Genomic DNA, 18,652 nt, shown 5'->3' with positions numbered 1-18,652 from the left:
GCTTTATATATTATATCAAGCTATACAGTAATCTGATATAGAGAGAAAGATTATAATAAGGACATGCCTGGGTGTAAAGCCACAACGTTGTTCAGTGTAATGTTTTCTTGACTCTGGATAATTGAATGTCTATTATACTTAAGGTTCCAACAGGTAGCAAATGAGTTCGGGAGATGATTTCATTCTCATGTCATGTTTTATTATTATTATTATTATTATTAATAATAATAATTATTATTTTATTTCATTTCATTTCATTTCATTTCATTTCATTTCATTTCATTTCATTTCATTTCATTTTATTTTATGTTATTTTATGTTATTGTATTTTATTTTAGCTTAGGGGGAAAAAAATTCTCCAAACTTTGCTCCAAACCCACAGATAATCTTGGTATTATAAGCTTTTATATACTAGCAAAACATCATCCAGACTGAATACACAGCATATGTGGCTATGGCCAGTCAATATCCATGTTCTATGTTCTGTTCTATGTCTGAGACGCAGATGTGGCTATTTCACCAACTTGACTCATGTAATATTTAAATTAAAACTAGCAGACTATTATTCTTATTAAAAGTTCATTACCCTTCAGTGCAAATCGATGTGTAATTGCGTGGGCAATAAACTCGGTCTGGAGAAAGGGAGAATGAAATGATTTGTCGAGTTTACCTGGTGTAAAGTGCTGTGCTGGCATAAGGCTCAAAGCCAGTGTGGCTGTCCGTGTGTGAGCACTCGCTCTCAGAATAGGACCTGCTGCGAGGTGGAGGGATGGCGAAGGTGCGTCCTGTTAAGGAGGACGTTAATATGGCAGCCGCAAGAGCAGACCTATGCAGAATGAAGAAGGAAAGAGGAGACGCTGTTTTTCTTGAGAGAAAATACACTGTAGTATTGAGAGTGCAGTATGCACTGTATCTGTTCCACTGGGTGTCAACAGCCACTAGATAGATAGATAGATAGATAGATAGATTTTTTTTAAATGAAAATGTTTTAATACTTCTTTATTAGAAATTCTGTTTAATTAAGAGTAATTTCCCAGGTCTCCAGGGGTGCAGTGAAGAACTGGCTTAATGTATTTGTGTGACAGTCTGGGCAAACACATATCATCACATTTTGACATTTCCTAGTGTTTTACATTAAATTAAATTAGAATCTGTGAATTGAAAGAGTCGAAAAAGAGCAAACTGCACTAGGTGCCAAAATAGAGTGATAAACTCAGGGCCATAAACTCAGCTATTGACAAAATGTGTCAAATATACGTCATTTTTCATTACCAAGCTAAAACCTTTTTTGCTTTAAACATGTCTCTTTCCAAAAGAACTGTAAATTAGGGGTGACACAGTAACGAGCATACAATATGTAAACATATACACATTAAACACCTTTTTTTAATTTGAAAATTATTTTGCAAATGCTACACACACACACACACACACACTTCAATAACGTACCTTTCAGAAAAATACCAATACACGAATACAATCAAGACGAGATACCTATGTGTTATGAGATGCTGATGTGATGTTTTTTGATCCGGTGTAAGTGTTATGCTACCCGTTACCTTAAATGAGTTTGGCACCACTGAGTTTTTAAAAAAAAAAAAAAAAAAAAAAGTAAAAGAAAATTACATTCCATTCTCACTCCACTGCGAGATATTAACACATAACGCTAAAAGCCAATAAGTTAATTTGCATTTAATTAAATATGTAATAATAAATAGCTATAAAATAATAAATATGAACATTTACTGTGAAAAATGAGTAATCACTGTGTCTCTTTCATCTCCTGAAGCGAATGTCATTCACGTTATTCGATGAACAGGAGCCTCATCACGGCTCTTTAATCGACTGATCCCTGTTCACTCTCACATCAGCCTTAAAATAATCTGTGATTATTTTAGTGAGTTTTGTTCAAGAGCATTCATACATCACAGCTTTCCTCCCTGCCCTCTCTACACTGTGCTTGGTGGATAATTTGGCAGCTGGTATTTATACAGTGTGCACACTGAATCCAGTTATGTCCATTTCGCTACAGGACACGACCAAATACTTGAGCAAAGCATTGAGCGTTCATGTTAGAACAGTACAGAATGTTTTTGAAACCACTGTCTTAAAAGTGGCTTGTTTACCTAAAGTGATCTCCGACAGTGAATCGTTCTGGTGAAATTTATTAAAAGTCAAAGTATGTTATAGGGAGGGGGAAAAAAGGATTTGGAGCAAAATCTTTCGTCCTTTTTTGGCTGTTTTTGGCTGCCAGAATTCAGCCACAGTGACATCCCAGACCATCACACAAATATTTAATCTACCAAGGCTATAAACACTCAAAAGAGACCAGGAAGTGTCCGAATATAATGAATCAAAATTAATCAAGATAACCATGTTTACAAGAATAATATTACAAAATCAAAAATATAAGATAATGCATTGCAGGTTTGAGCTTTTACCTTAAATGCTTTTTGACAAAAGAGGCTACTAAAAGTGGTTTTTTTTTTTATTGAAACGTAGAGGCAAAGAAATACAAAAATAAACAGAGACAAAGAAGACCAAGAAGGATAAGGAATCACCAGACCGAGGACAAGGAGGGACTAGAAACAGGGAGCTGGAGATGGAAAATCAGAGGAGAGGATTTTATATGAGGAATGTTTGTACCTGGGTCTCTCTGGTGAGGTATTGGGACTACGAGGGGGAGGAGTGCGGGGAACAGCAGGCTTGGGAGCAATGGTGGCAGCAGGAATCAAGCCATGAGCTATGTTCTTCTACAAAAGTCACAGAGAAGCACAACTGCATGTATGAGAGTGGATTGTGAATGACATAGCTTATTTCAACAACAATGTTTTGGACAGCTGCGATGAACTGGTGTCCAATCCAGGGTGTGTTTCTGGGAAAGGCTCCAGATCCACCGCGACTCTGACCAGGACAAAGTGTTTACTGCAGTTAAATGAATGAATGAATGAATGAATGAATGAATGAATGCAACCTGAGTGTGTGGTAGTGACTATGAGGAACTGTAGAGACTATCAACCTACAATTTGCTTTAAAACGGAAACAAAACATTGAGATTTTAGCTCAAAACTAAACACAACTATATCTCCTATTCTGTTACGATTTATCAATAGGTTTGTGACTTTTATAGCAATAAAATAACATTTTGAAATGCAAAATTCTGTATATCACACAAAACCTCCTAATGGCAAGTGTGTAAATGGGTGGGAGTGTGAGGTCAGAGATGGAGGGAATATGACAGACACTGACAGACATGAATAGAAGCTGTGCAGTATAAATATAAATGCTCATTAAAGAAGCTGAGTCATGTATACGTTGGTTTTGGGTTAGAAAAATATTATGTTTTTCCACTTTTAGTAGTTTCTAAAAAGTTTAAAATAGGCAATAGTGACTTCCAACACATTATACACGACTATACACATTTTATCCACAGCTTGTGCTGTATCTACAGCATGCAAATATACATACAGTAAACCCAACTGTTAATAAACATCAAGCAACCAATCACTTTAACATATCTAAATTTCACACATTTAAATTCAGTGACTCATTGTGACAGACATTACACACTTTTCTGAGTATACTGGATATGATCAGGTGTCAATGCTGTATATCTGTACTGTTATTGATTGTAACAAGTAACTGACTGGATGTAAAATCTCAAGTTACCATTCGTTATGTCCATATTCGATTATATTCGATTATATTGATTATATATTAATTTCAACCACAAGATCTGACTCCTGTCCAGGCTTCTCCTTGGAATTAGTGGCACAGCCAATTAGTGGTCACACTGTATCAGGTGACATGGAGAGGATCCACATGTGCTCCATGCAGAGTCCAGTGGTGTCCCACAAGGCTGAGTGTTGGGTCCTCTTCTGTTCTCCATCTACACCTGCTCTTTCAGTGAGATTATATCCTCACATGAGTTTTCATACACTCAACTCATCCTTTCCTTTTCTCCCTCAGACACTCACGTCTCATCTGCTCTGATCTCAGCATGTCTGGAAGACATCTCATCATAGATGGCAGCTCATCAGCTCAAACTAAATCCCAGCAACACTGGGCTGCTGTACGTTCCTGGAGATGCATCCCCACGTTTTTCTGTATTTCTGGACAACCAGCTTTCATTCTCTCCTCATACTGCTAACCTGATTTGGTTATACAAGTTTCTCCTTTTCCTTTCTTCTCCATTCTTCTCCATGGAATCCACTCAGGTGCTTGTTCAGTCCACGGTCATCACAAGGCTGGACTACTGCAACTTGCTCTTAGCTGGTTTTTCTCTGCATGTCATCCAAACCCCTACAACTGATCCAGATCCCCCAACATTCTACCGCACCACCCCATTGCTGCGTTCCCTTCACTGTTTCAGATTTAAAGCACTGATGCTTGCCTACAAAGCCAAAAACAGAACCCCGTCTACCTCTAATTCCCTTTGAGTCTTTAACAAGGCTCTATCTGACCCATCGTCCCTCAAGGCACAAGAAGGACATGCATGAAGACTCTTCTCTGTCCTGGTACAAAGGTGATGGAATGAAAAACCATCTAAAAACACTCAGCCTGTACTGTTTTGGTTGCTTAACTCATACTATCTTCTCCCTAACAGTGGTCTAGCTAAGTACTATTTGGATGGAATAAGATTTCTGGACACATGTCTGTTAAGTAACGTTGCCAGAGGACACAGTAATTATGATCAGTTCGCACAGGAAAAGCAATCTCTGTTAAAATCACAGGACAGGAGTGTCGTCTTGATGTACGCATGGTCTTCACCATAAAGTGCTAACAGATTACTCTGACCTTTATTATAAGCACTTTTTCTAGGGCTTGTGGCCACACAAGTATGTTGCATGCCAATGTCTGTTTAAGCATCGTCTATACATTTTCTTATTCTGAATCCTTACCAACATGTTAGTTTGAAATAAATATATATTATTTATAACTCTATATTACCAGGGATTATTTTCTACAAGTCTTTTTTTTTTTTTTTTACAGCATAATCTTTCCAAGCTCAGGAACAGGTAAAGTCTGTAAATATTTCTGACATGTACGATTCTGACAGGAATAAAATCCCAGAGAAGACAAAGCACTTCTGTAAGTCACAGTGGATAAGGGCTGCCAAATGCTGAACATGTCCATCCATCCTCTGTACCGTTTATCCTACACAGGGAGCTTGAAGCATATCCCAGGGGACTCGGGGCACAAGGTGAGGAACACGCTGAATGGGGTGCTGTATTTAACCATCACAGGGCATAATCACATACACACTCACACACTATGGACAATTTGGAAACGCCAATCAGCCTACAATGCGTGTCTTTAGACTGGAGGAGGAAACTGGAGTACCTGGAGAAAAACTCCAAATCACGGGGAGAAAATGCAAACTCCACGGACACGGGAAGGAGGCAGGAACAGAACCCCAACCCCAGTGGTACAAGGCAAGTGTGCTAACCACTAAACACCCCATGCTGTACATGTATTTACATTTTTGTAAATGTTGAATGAACTTTCCTAATAACTGGTCTGTTGTGGCTTTTTTTTTTTTTTTTTAGCAAAACTGACACAAAAATAGTGCATTATATAGTGAATGCACTCTCAAAAATAGGTCCCAATAGTACCAAAACAACTTTTCCTTGTTGCTGGGGTGGTCCTTTTGTGTGTCTTTCACCCGGAACAGTATACATTTTAAAATAATTTAAAGTGCATAACTAGACCTTAAGGACTGATGTAGCTTTAAAAGCTAATTAAAGTTACAGCACAAACACCTTCCTCTGTGAAGATACACAATAAAAGTACAAAAGACCCTTGATGGTACCACCCCAGAGACAGGAACAGGTAAACTTTGGTATCTTTTTGTCTGAGAGAGTAAGGTGTTTTATACCTGAATTTTGAATGTTTTTTTGTATTTTCGTTGTATTATAACATTTACGGTAAGGTTAGCTAGCATAGCCTCCTCACTATATAAACTAGCTAGCAACGCCATTAGACTTCAGAAACACCAATAAAGGACACTACTTATGCAGCTTGATTAGTCAGTTAGTTAATATAAGAAAGAAAGGTTTATCTGAAACTCACAAATGCCTTTCTCTCGCTTCTTCTGAAAGTCAAGTTGAATTTTGACATGATCCAAGTTTGTCCTCGCCGCACTGAGATTTACGCCGTTTAAAAAAAAGGCCAGATTTCTTTACAAATAATCACATCTGGAAATACAGGTTCATAATAACTGAAACAAAACTGTTCACTTTTGTGTGCAATATAAAGAATTATTTTTGGCAAGTTTAGCTTATCAACTTGTTAACGTCTAGCTAAGTCCATGTATCTAGACGCTTTACAGCCTTATCCACGTCCATCCAACCGCGAATCCTATTGGCTTAGAGATCTGAAATCAGCCAATCACGGTTGAGGTTGAATCCTCTTAGCAACGCAGGCGGTCGGGCAGCAAGGGCGCGTGAGTGTGACGGTCATGAGTGTCCAGTAGAGGGCGCGCTACACCACAAAAGACCATGCAGCACTATTCTAATGAACGCTTGCAACGCTTCAGAAATGGGAGTTCAGAAACTCTCAGTTCCCTGGAAACAGCACTGCATTACATAAACCAGTAACAGAAAACAGAAAACAGTGCATTTTAAATACACACTATATGGCCAAAAGTTTGTGGACACCTGAACACCACACCCAGACTATTGTCACAAAATTTAAAGCACACAACTGTCTTGAATGTCTTTGCATGCTGTAGCATTGAGATTTCCTTTCACTGGAACTAAGAGGTCCAAACCTGTTCCAGCATGACAGTGCCCCTGTGCACATAGCGAGCTCCATGAAGACATGGTATGACAAGGTTGGAGTAGAAGAACTCGAGTGTCCTTCACAAAGTCCTGACCTCAGCCCCACTGAACACCTCTGGGATGAACTATAATGCCAACTGCATGCCAGACCTCCTCACCTGACATCAGACCTCCTCGCCTGACTTCAGACCTCCTCGCCTGACATCAGACCTCCTCGCCTGACTTCAGCGCCTGACCTCACTAATGCACTAGTGGCTGAATGATCACAAATCCCCAAAGCCACTCTCCAAAATCTAGTGGAAAGCCTTCCCAGAAGAGTGGAGCTTATTATAACAGCAAAGAGGACTAAATCTGGAATGGGATGTTCAACAAGCACATATGGGTGTGATGGTCAGGTGACCACAAACCTTTGGCCGTGTAGTGTAGGTAAAATGTCCAACAACCTACGTACATATTTCAGAAAAATAGCTTAAGGAACAGCTTCTTCACCAGGGCCAGCGATGCATTGAACCAGTCCTACAGCATCTGCCTATCCCTCACCTATCTGCTCAGTGTACTGATAAACACCAATCACAGACCAACTGCACAGCAACGTGATATCACTGGCACCTGTATCACTACTGTCTGCTGCTCTGTACTATACAATACTATACAATACTATACAATGTACTATACAATACTATACAATATACTATACAGTACTATACAATACTATACAATGATCAGACTGAATATTGCACACAGTGTCTATTCTTTACTCGTACTTTGCACTACTTCAACCTCCTAGTTTTGTTAGAAATACCGCTGGTACTTTGCACATTTAAAGTTATTGCACTACAATAATAAAATTGCTGCTCATACTTCATCACTGTTTGCATTGCCATACAGAAATACATGCTATTTCTGTTAGTATATTTCTCTCTACCCTGTTAACTACCACAGTGTAGATTTGTTAATGTATATTAATAGCATTAGCAGGAAGTTGCAGTTAAATTTTGTTGTACTTATACCATGACAGTAAAGATATTCTATTAAAACATTAATAAAACCTGTTCAGCATTTCTGCCTGTCCCAGCTCACTATAACTACACCTTACCTTGAAATGTACTCATTACAATACTGTTACAATCTTTTTAATATTAGGCATAATATAGGGTTAGGGTTAACCCAACTGCTCCCTGGGTGCCGCAGCAAAAAAGGCTGCCCACTGCTCCGTGTGTGTGTTCACTACTGTGTGTGTGCACTTGGATGGGTTAAATGCAGAGCACAACTTCCGAGTATGGGTCACTATACTTGGCCACAAGTCGTTTCACTTCATTATTAATGATTATTATTATTATTATTATTATTATTATTATTATTATTATTATAAGAAGAATTTCTCTTATTATGTATATATATATATATATATATATATATATATATATATATATATATATATATATATATATATATATATATATGTGTGTGTGTGTATGTATATGTATATATTTTTTAAAACTTTATTTTTGATCATATTGTGTCAGGGAAAAAACCTTATTTTAAAAATGAATTAATTAATCAATTAATATTTTTAGAGGTATAAAAGCTAAATGGCAGCCCAATCATTGACTTATCCATGTAATGAATAAATGTTGTGTAATATTTCCAGGCTACAGATAGTGAAAGACACAGAATCAGAAACCGGTCCAAAATGACAGTGTATTCCCTGTTCCTTACAAATGGCAAAATGCATTATGGATGTTTTATTCTCTCAAAGATAAAATTATTATACTCTTATAATCTTAAGCAATTGTCTAATTGCCTAAGAAGTGCGATTCACTTATAACAGAAATGGAAGGACAGCTGCTGAAGCAGAACAAATTCCCCAATCAAGTTTCTCAGTGCAGGGAAACAGGATGAAAGTCTGTGGTAATCACTTATATGACGAAAGATGAACTGAGATTAGGTTGCAAAATTGCTGAAAAGTTCCATTTTAATCAGTTTTTTAAAAAAATATCTCAGGTTGTGAGTACTATCTGCTAATAAGAATAACACAGATTTATATTGCCAGACTAGCCATATTTGTTTTTTTTTATCATTCGTGAGTTTCAGTAGAACATTTAATCATAATGTGTACAAACACTATGGTCAGCAGAACATCCCTTTTTATACCACAGCGCTGTTAAATGTGATTAATCAGAACAGAAGGTGTTGATTAATTCTCTATAACAGCAGCTCTGCCTGTAGTTCTGACTGCAAGGCAAATCACACGTTTATATTAATGTGCTCATTTTAATACTTTATCACTTCTATGGTAACTACTCATTGACCAGGACTTGTACTGCAGACGCTCTATATAATCTAAGACTAATAATAAACAGATTAATCACATGTTGTTATTTAATAAAGGAAAACATAAAACCATTGACGTGGTGAAGCTTTCTGTGAGGAGAGGTTTATTTGGCATTTATGGAAGGACTCTCGGGTGTAGGCACTTTGTAATAGTCATACGGTTTTCGTCATGGGACAGTCTTCGGGTTTCATGATAACATGACAGGCTGCATTTTTTTGTCTTATTAATTTCAAGAGAGAAAATGAGAGACTGGTGAGGGAATGACTGTTTTAGCTGCTATAACACAACTAATGACAGGAACTAACTTGTCTTGCATACATTCCTTAACATTAAATGTAACTATAAATGGATAAAAAGTACGATATTTTGTTCATTGTATAGGAAAATAATTAACTTTGCTTCCCATCAAGCTTCAAGCCACCACTTTTAATTATTGGTGTTAATTATTTTCCTAAAAGAGCACACACTGATGTGTTTTATTTCTGACAATATTCATCATTCTGACATTTGATTTTCAAAGTCTTACTTATGTAATTGAGAGAATATTGCCACTAAGGTGATTTATAATCACATGCTAGCTTATCAGTGAGATGAGCAGATGAGCGGATATTTATGTGGATATTCAAAGTATAAAAACTGGGTTCGGGTCACAAGTCATTTAACATCAACAAAGGTTGTGTAGGGCGTTCAGCCAACATGTGCAGAAGACTCGTCAAGTTTCCCAGAAAAAAGGCCATGCATTCACCCTCTTTCTGTGTGTGTCTCTCTCTCTCTCACACACACACACACACAGATACACAGACACACAAGCAAAACCACACTGACATCACTTTTGGCGTGAAGAGCCCCTGTCTTTAATAACCAACCCACAGTCCAAAATTCCCCTGCCTGGGAATAATTTAAAGCGCATTAGTGCGCCACATGATGTTCAGCATCCCTGATTCTCACATTCACAGCAGACAAAGAATGTATGGTACCTGAAAGACAGGCAATTTTATTTATTTGCTTATTTTTTTTAAACCTCTTACATAGGTATGCCATGTAACATGTAACATTTCTAATCAGACAGTCCTGTTTCACATACAAGGATCTTCTCCAGGCCCAGAAAGCTTCCCTGGTTGTCTTCCTGTGATAGCTGGACTGCTTTTATATCTATTACTAAAACACTGTTAAAGTTTACTTTTCAAGTCTTTGAGCTCCTTTATAACTGTTTTTGGCAGCAGCTACTGAAGCTCAGGTTGCAGACAGATGTACATTTTCTTTTCAGACTCTGCACCAAACCGCTGCTGGAAAAACCCACAACATTTGAAATGAGGCCAGTGAGAAGTAATGCTAAAAGAATTGGTAAAGTCAGGGTCTTGAGCTCGAACTGACTTACACCATACACATTTTCAACAAAGTATTATCATTATTATTATTATTATTATTATTATTATTATTATTATTATTTGAATAGTCCACATATATTCTTCCTTTTATTTATTTATTTATTTATTTATAATTTAATGTATATTTCCTTGACTGATAGAAATCTCCTGCTCTCACACAAGCACTAGACTGTTAGCTGTCGCTAAAGATTCTGGTACTTTCCCTGGTTCTGGAAGGTGAGAGGTCACTGGAGTAGTCATAAGAATCCCACACAGAGACATGAAGAACATGTGAGACTCCATACAGACATTAATTCAAACTCGAAACTTTCAAAACTAACATCTAGCAAAATCACTGACTAAACCTTTAATATCATTTATGCTTTTTTTTTTGCACATGGCAGGAGAACGCACCCTGGATGGGATGCCAGTCTGGCACAGGGCAACATGCATGCACACACACACACACACACACTCATTCAGTGTGGATACAGTGGGAGGAAACCCATATGAACACGGAGAACATGCAAAACTCCACACAGACACCGAACTCAGGATCGAACCAGGGACCTTAGAGGTGTAAGGCAGCAATGCTACCCTCTGCACCTCTTTTGCTAACTGTTCTATTCTATTTGTCTGGTAAGTGAAAGTTTTGCATGGTCTCCGTGTTCGTGATGTGATGAAGATGACCTCAGATAAGCTTATAACTGAATTCTATAGTCATTCTACTAGATAAAGGAAATAACCTGCAAGCAAGACTAAGGGAAACCTTATACCTCAAAGACATTATACCTCTCCTTTCCAGTTTAGTCAGTTTTACTAAAGACCAGTACACATACAAAGAAGCTTTATTACATTCACACATGCTATATCAACTTCTGAACTGTGAATTTTTTTAAACATACAGCAGATTCTTCCTACTTAGTAGCATTTTGATCTTTTTTTTTTTTAATTAAAAAGGCACTTGCATTACATTCCAGATCAGCATTTTCAGTCCTGTGGTAATTAATACAGTGATACAGACAGAGGAGAGCTGATCTGAGCTCAGTACACCGGTTGACCCACATATTCAGTGTGTTATATGGAAATAGACACGCAGAAGGACAGGTATTCCCTGGTTCATTAATCTGTGTACAGTTCTAATCGTGTGCTCAGGTTTCCTTCACATAAACAACATGCAACACTCGAGGGCTATGATCATGAACCGCTTTCTCAGAACTGCCGCTTTCAGGAACAAATGACGCAACCTGCCCATTTCGTAGAATCACTGTAAGAATGAATACATTTACAGGTGTTGTAAATATGGCATGAAAACACCACTACAGTAGGTTGTTCACGTTGCCGTATGCCGTATATATATAGTTTTTAAATCTCTATTAACAATTTTTGTGAGTGACATCAAGTGTATTAACATTTTTATAATACTGGTTAATTTAAATTCAGTTAAAGCACATTATTATTCTGATGTTTTAAGCTTGGATGATTATGCTGAGGCAGTTGAAGCCACAAACATGTGATAAAATTAATCAGCTGACTCAACAAAAGCAAATATCACCCATTATTTTATTTTTATTCAAGGCTTGTATACAACAAAATGACAGGAAGAAGAGGGGGGAAAAAATGTTTAAAAAAATCACCAAATGAGCCTCAATTCCACTCAGAATAAACAGTAGAGTGCAACAGAAAAGCAAAGAGCAAAAAATCCAAAATGCCAAAACCCCAATGGATACAGTACCATTATGGAGGTTTGCCCTTTAAGGCTCATTTACATTGACTAATACATTAATAATTGACCCACAGTATATAAATATAAATATGCCCTTTTAAAATATTGTGCTATTATAATCATAATCAAGGCGCAACAATCAACCTGCATGTGACCTCCACTACCTTTGATGAGGTCTTAAAATCGTCTAACATTACACTAATTCTCATTTTTATTAATATCCCAAAAATCCATGTGTTAAAAATAAGTCTAGATATTGCAGCTCTGGTGTACACAGAGACAATGACATGTATACAACAATACTCAGAAGTCACTTTAAAGATTCTTAAAGGGGAATTAGACAATTTAAAGGGACACTATCAACACACACACAGATAATAATAATAATAATAATAATAATAATAATAATACCAAAAAAAAAAAGACTTAAAAGTTGTTTGAAGAATAGAGAATAGTGTAAAGACATCAAATACTTAATTGCACAAACATTAAATGACCATTTTACATATATATAAAAAAAATAAAAACATTTCAACTTCTCACCTACAGCATCACCTATGTGCAACTAGCCACAGTGGGACTATATCACTAAATACGTCAAAAGGAATACATACTTCTATTTATAGATCTTTTTCTCTATGTGCATTTTATTTATTTGATTATCAAATGTGTACAAGTATCTACGTTGTAGACAGTGAAATACGTCTAACACTTCAGAAGGTGTTAGCAAATAGCCTACATAAAAATAAGAATAGTCTTTCCATACTGAATGAGGTCCGTCTTTAATCCTTCAAGCTTGAGGTTGGCAATATATTGAACTCAAGCACCACCAGAGTCCTGGCAGAACTCATCTTCCTGTCTACATTTACATCAAAAAAGGATAATAAAGCACGTTTTATAATACAGAAACAACCACTGTACTGGTAGATTAACACAATACATGAACCACCCACTGGATATTCACATTACACAAACTATAACACTCCAATATATTTCACACTAACCTTGCTGTAATATTTTTATCTTTAAATATTTTTAAAGAGTTTTAATGTATTTGATGAATCTTTTACTCTATTCCTTAGTGTATTCCTGTGGAACTGTGGACAGACTAGCTTAAAGGAAAAAAATATATATATACATACACAAATATTATACATTTAACCTAAGTAACTTCACCTAACAATAATCACTGACTCTTCAATAGAAAAATACAGTGAAATAAGAATATTTACAGCAGCAGCAGTTGAATGTTCTTGATTGGTAAAAGCACAGAGTCCTCCCGTTTTCTTCATAGCTATCGGCAAGATTATGTCACTAAGTATCAGTTCCCTGTTGGACAGTTTAGGCTTCAAAAAAAATAAAAATAAAAAATAAAAAATTTCCTCCCATATATAGCACACACAGACACAATATAACAGATACACAACACATTTATATATTTATCGATGTTCAAAAACCATGTGTGGTAATTATATTTTAACCATGGTAACTATAAGGGCACAATGACTTGCATGACTACAAACTTTTTGCCAGGAGAGAAAAACATCAAGCATTTGCTCAATCTGTCCTAAGGACTGTGTGCAAAAAGTTTTTTTCCCCTTCACTACTTTACCACTGACTGGTCGACTTTGTACCTGTGCCTGAAAGCACGGTGCCACAATCAGGAGGTCAGTGTCCTCTGTGTGTGTGTGTGTGTGTGTGCGCGTGTGTGTGTTTAGTACAGGCCACTGTCGTTGAAGGACTTGGGGATGGAGGGTTTGAAGTCAGCTGTGGGGAGGCTAAGTGTGCTGGCACTCTTGTGCTTGTTCTTCAGCCCCCAGCTGAGGAATGACGACATCTTGCTGACTTTGCGTGCTTTTGGGTGTTTGTCATCATTCTCAGCCAGGCAGATCATGGAGTAGGTTTTTGGAAGGCCGCCCGAGAATGTGGCGCTTTTTGTAGGCTGTTTTTGGAGAAATTAAACACATTGAAGAGATTATGCATAACAAAGACTCTAGAAAGGTTCTAATATTAATAAAAAGATACTAAATTTTAGTGATCAAATAAAGCACATGCAAACACAACATGAAAAAAAGAAAGAAAAAAAAAAAAGACATTTCCTTTCAGCTCTATTAGTGAGTGAAAACCAGACATTTACATCATTAAAGAGCAACTCCAACACTCTCTATTCCAGCCACCATGCCCACCTCAGTCAGATACGTTTGTGTGGGTTGACCATAGAAGGACGCTGTAACTGAGCATTTCCTTGCCAGTAAGCAGGGAGAACATGATGGAATACTACTGCAATCTTATCTGCAAAGGGTCAGTGTGGCTGTAGCTTTTCTTTCCAACCAATCAGGAGCCACACCTGATTTCAAAACCTGTAGCCACACTGACCCTTTGCAAATACATACACAGTTGCATCCTCCTCCTATGGTATGGAGTGAAAACAAACCTTCTGCCACACGGCCTCTTTATGGATAGGATTAGATAAGTCTCCAGACGCTGATCTCGACTTTATAAAGCCTACTGGGTTTGTGCCTTCAAGAAAATGTATCCAGAGCAAAACTTTGGCTTTGTTTGTGTTGTCCTGCTCACAGCTTCATCTTTGCTCAACTGCATTTATAATAATCTGTCGAATATCCAATTGGCATGATGTGTTTACCCATGACGAGAAAGAATAGAAGTGAAGCTCCACTCTTAATGAATGAATGAATGAAGATTGCAAGGCACAGGCAGCTGCACGCTCAGAAAAAAGGGGTGGTACCCTCAATCGTACACCTTTTGTACCCTTAGTGGGTATCTATTACCTAGAAAGGTGCACCAGAAACTTTTAAAGCTTTACTCTAAAAGGTATTATTATGATTATGATAAAATTATGTATCTTAAACCTTTTTTTTTTTTTTTTAAAAGGTAGACTATGTCCAGGTGAAAGAGACATATTAAAGATTGAAAACATAAAGGCACCACTCCTGTGACAAGGAAAGGTACAGTGTAGTCCCCTTTTTTCTGCGAATGTAGAATTGTTAAATCCTGGATTGCACAATAAATGAACATTACAGCTCCATTTCTGTGATGATGTGCATTTTAGGTTTTGTCACTGAACTTCTGTTGATGTTCAATGGAGTTTTATATGATGGTCAAACAATGAATATTGAAGAGGTCTGAACACATAACAGTGTGTGCAGCAGACAAGATGAAACGGTCCTTGACTCCAATCCACAACCTTTTCAGGAAATAAAAACAATTGCTGGAGTTGCTCTTTAAGACCTCAGGATGTTGGGAAAGTTACCATGGCCTGGACGCTGCTGTCCATCATGCTGATGACTTTAATGTCGATGCCTTCCCCGTCCACATCCTTTAACAACTTCATGACATCACTCACGCCCATCCATTTACAGTCAGTATCGCCAACGGCAACCAAGTAATCGCCCTCTTTCAGGCCATCCACCTGGTGATGAAGCGATAACAGCAAAAAAAAAAAAAAAGAAAGAAAAAGAGAAAAAAGGGGAGTAAGAGAAAGATAAAAGGTTGCAGGTAGAGTAAATCATGTTCTGAGAGAGTGGTGCTTTGTTCTGCGCTGCCAATATTTACAAAGTGCTTATCAGAGCGAGAGCAGTGCAGGCTGATTCACAAACACACACCATGTAGAGTATGTGATGTACTCTAGAAGAGGAGAGTGTGTGCACACAGGCTATTTCTGAACAAATGCAGCTGCTCTAGACAGCTCAAAAGATTTAAGAGAATGAGAACCCAGAACCAGGTGTCATGTATAAGGAAAAGAAAAGGAAGAAAAGGAGAATATCCAAGGGGAGGGGAGAGCGAGCTTAGAGGACTAGGGTCTAATAATGATGATAGGTCTACTATAAAAGGCCCATGTGAGAGACCTGTGATAGATAATCCAACTAATCTGTTTTTCCTTTCCCATAATGCCTGATCACGTTACAAAACTACTAATGAGATGGAAGGCTGAAAGAGAAAGAGAAAGAGAAAGAGACAGATACATGGCGAGTCAAAGCTCCTTCATTAAATAAAGCTTAAATTTGTATGAATAGGAAAGCACTGTGAAATAGGACTTCAGAAATATATAATGTGAAAAGGAAATGACAGACGTTTCTCAGGAGACGGCTAAGCAAATAAATTTAAAAGTGTGTTTATATGAGTGTGTGTGTGTGTGTGTGTGTGTGTGTGTGTGTGTGTGTGTGTGTGTGTACTCACAGCTGCCTGACATAGGGGGTCGAGTGATTGGATCTGGACAGGTGCATCCCCCTTCAGTGTGAAACCTATGTCTCTGTCCTCAGCCTTTAACCTGAGTGTACGTGGTGCTGTCCACCTCTGTTTGGCTGAGAATACCGACAAGGGGCCCTGCAACACACGACACACAAATGACACTGAGCATGACAACGCACCGCAGAACACAGTACGATAACAGTGTAAAACACACACAGCTTCAAGGGCCAAACATAATGCAGCCTGAGGTCAGCAGCTAAACTGTCTCACTGCCCCAGACTTGATTTTATACCAATATACTGCAGCATATATTAAATACGCAAAGTACATCATTAAAGTTATTAAAATAATATATACAATATTTAAGAAAATCACACAAAATGCATGCTTCTCATGCTTGGTAGCGGTAGTGAAGTATAAATAAGAGATGGGTGGAAAGTCATGGGCTCTACAAATCACCTTTTTTGTTTCCGATTTACAAAGAAAGTCTAAAGTTAAATCATTATCACGTTAAGTGGTTGGTTTCAAATTCCCTATACAAAAGTCGTCAGCTGCCTGTGAGGCGCACTGCAAATGCGTAGAAAACAATGACACGACTTTATCTTCTTAACTAAACCCATCCTTCAGGCTAAAACTATGTATACCTCTTTTAGGTGCCTTTCAGGGAAAATGTAAAGCGAAGCCTCAAATGCAGAAACTAGGCATGCGTGCCAATACTGAGAATCACTGTAATTCAAATGTATCTTTAAAACACTTTAAATGATTTTATATTAAAGGAAATGACCAAAGCAGATTAAAAAAAAAAATTCTTAGTAGTGTCCAGTTGGGCCAATTTCACTACAATAGAACATAAATAAGCAAGTTACAATAAGCAGTATTACAGTTCACATGCTAATCAGTTCTTTATTCCTTCTGTGAGCTATTGTTCAGAATAAGAAAAATAACACGAAATGGGCAAGTTTATGATATTTATGAAATATTATAAGCTGATGAAGTGTCTTAAACAGTTTTCGGACTGCTGAACTGAGACGCACATACACACAGACGCACACACACACAGACGCACACTTTATGTGATTGTAACTTACATATCGCAACTAAAATTAATTCAACTTCTGCAATTTCATTTTCTCATCTGAAGATGCTCTACCCTCATCCTACAGTGCAGCTGGTATATTTTGTACACTTTCCTGCCCTTTGTCAAAACAAAAACACCCTGATACAATGAGCTTTTCTTGGAGCAAGATACAGTGAGTGGATTGAAAATATTTAAAAGTTCACGGTCATGCTTAGTGACAAAAAGTATCAGAGCTAAGTGCAAGTGACAGCTAAAAATCTGACTCGTGAGATAAGGAACTCCATAATAATTCATAAATGAAAGTGAAAATTGTGTGCAAGTGTGTGTGAATGTGTGAACAGAGATTTTGATGTGCAAACAGTATTTCACCACTGTTACCCATGTTAGTGCTGGTAAACAGTTTAAAGCTTCTTCACACTGATCAAACAAGACCAGAAAAGCAGGCCTTTAGAAGAAACACTTTATTATAGCTGAACGGTGTGGAGAAGCTTTCGTAAGGGTGTATTCAATACAGCATGCAAGCCGAACAAGCACGAGTCAAACTGATGCTTTTTCCTAACAATACAAATCCTTAAAAAAAAAAAAAAAAGCATTGCTATGCTGTGAACAGACCCTGAGGATTATGTGGAAAAACTAGTAGAAAAATTAGTTGCCCACATACCAGTCGGTGGAACAAGTCTTTGACTTTCACCTTAGTGGTGGCGGGAAATTCCATTTCTGCTTTCTGCTCGGTTTTAGCTGCACAAGGGAAAAAAAAAAAAAAAAAAAAAAAAAAAAGAGCGTTATCTTGTGTTTGTGTTATAAACAAGACTGGCATCATCATCATCTGCTTAGATGATGGGAAAAATGTGCTGCCTTTCTGTACAAACATTATGAAATATTGTTGCTTTTACAATATATGTTGAATTTTAAGTAATTTTTTTAAATCAATATCATCATAAGTTTGTTCTCTAGTGAAAGTGCTTTGTGATCTCAGGACTTCTCTAACACAAGATGTCTAATGTGCTTAATGGACTTTATACCACAGCACTGCCGAGTTCTCGATTCTGATTGGTCAGAAGGTGTTGATTTTCTATAACAGTAGCTCTGACAGTAGATTTGGCTGCAAGTTTATATTAATGTGCTTGCTCTAATACGTTATCATTTGTATAGCAG

General features: G+C 37.4%; 2 protein-coding genes across 5 annotated transcripts in view; both read right to left on the bottom strand.

Annotated features, from left to right (window-relative positions):
* Positions 1-6,424, bottom strand: part of cep89 (centrosomal protein 89) — a 98,619-nt gene extending 92,195 nt beyond the window's left edge. Inside the window, exons 1-3 of one of the 3 annotated variants that reach the window (XM_026946804.3) lie at positions 6,073-6,424; positions 2,647-2,753; positions 671-826 (exon numbers count right to left, since the gene is read on the bottom strand). In XM_026946804.3, the coding sequence (XP_026802605.3) occupies positions 671-826; positions 2,647-2,753; positions 6,073-6,120 (311 nt within the window). In that variant the 5' untranslated portion in view covers positions 6,121-6,424. The remainder of the gene's footprint in view (positions 1-670; positions 827-2,646; positions 2,754-6,072) is intronic. The other 2 variants (XM_026946803.3, XM_053229448.1) reach the window with 2 other exon arrangements.
* A 5,609-nt stretch (positions 6,425-12,033) lies between these two features.
* The window catches only part of rhpn2 (rhophilin, Rho GTPase binding protein 2), a 32,460-nt gene continuing 25,841 nt past the window's right edge, over positions 12,034-18,652 (bottom strand). Inside the window, exons 12-15 of one of the 2 annotated variants that reach the window (XM_034299725.2) lie at positions 18,189-18,235; positions 16,408-16,554; positions 15,482-15,640; positions 12,034-14,152 (exon numbers count right to left, since the gene is read on the bottom strand). In XM_034299725.2, the coding sequence (XP_034155616.1) occupies positions 13,925-14,152; positions 15,482-15,640; positions 16,408-16,554; positions 18,189-18,235 (581 nt within the window). In that variant the 3' untranslated portion in view covers positions 12,034-13,924. Of the gene's footprint in view, positions 14,153-15,481; positions 15,641-16,407; positions 16,555-18,158; positions 18,236-18,652 lie in introns of both variants that reach the window. The other variant, XM_034299724.2, reaches the window with a different exon arrangement.

This window comes from Pangasianodon hypophthalmus, chromosome 25, assembly GCF_027358585.1.
Source record: "Pangasianodon hypophthalmus isolate fPanHyp1 chromosome 25, fPanHyp1.pri, whole genome shotgun sequence".
NCBI lineage: Eukaryota > Metazoa > Chordata > Actinopteri > Siluriformes > Pangasiidae > Pangasianodon > Pangasianodon hypophthalmus.
Note: the sequence above shows the minus strand (reverse complement) of the source record. Positions and strands in the feature narration are given on the sequence as shown.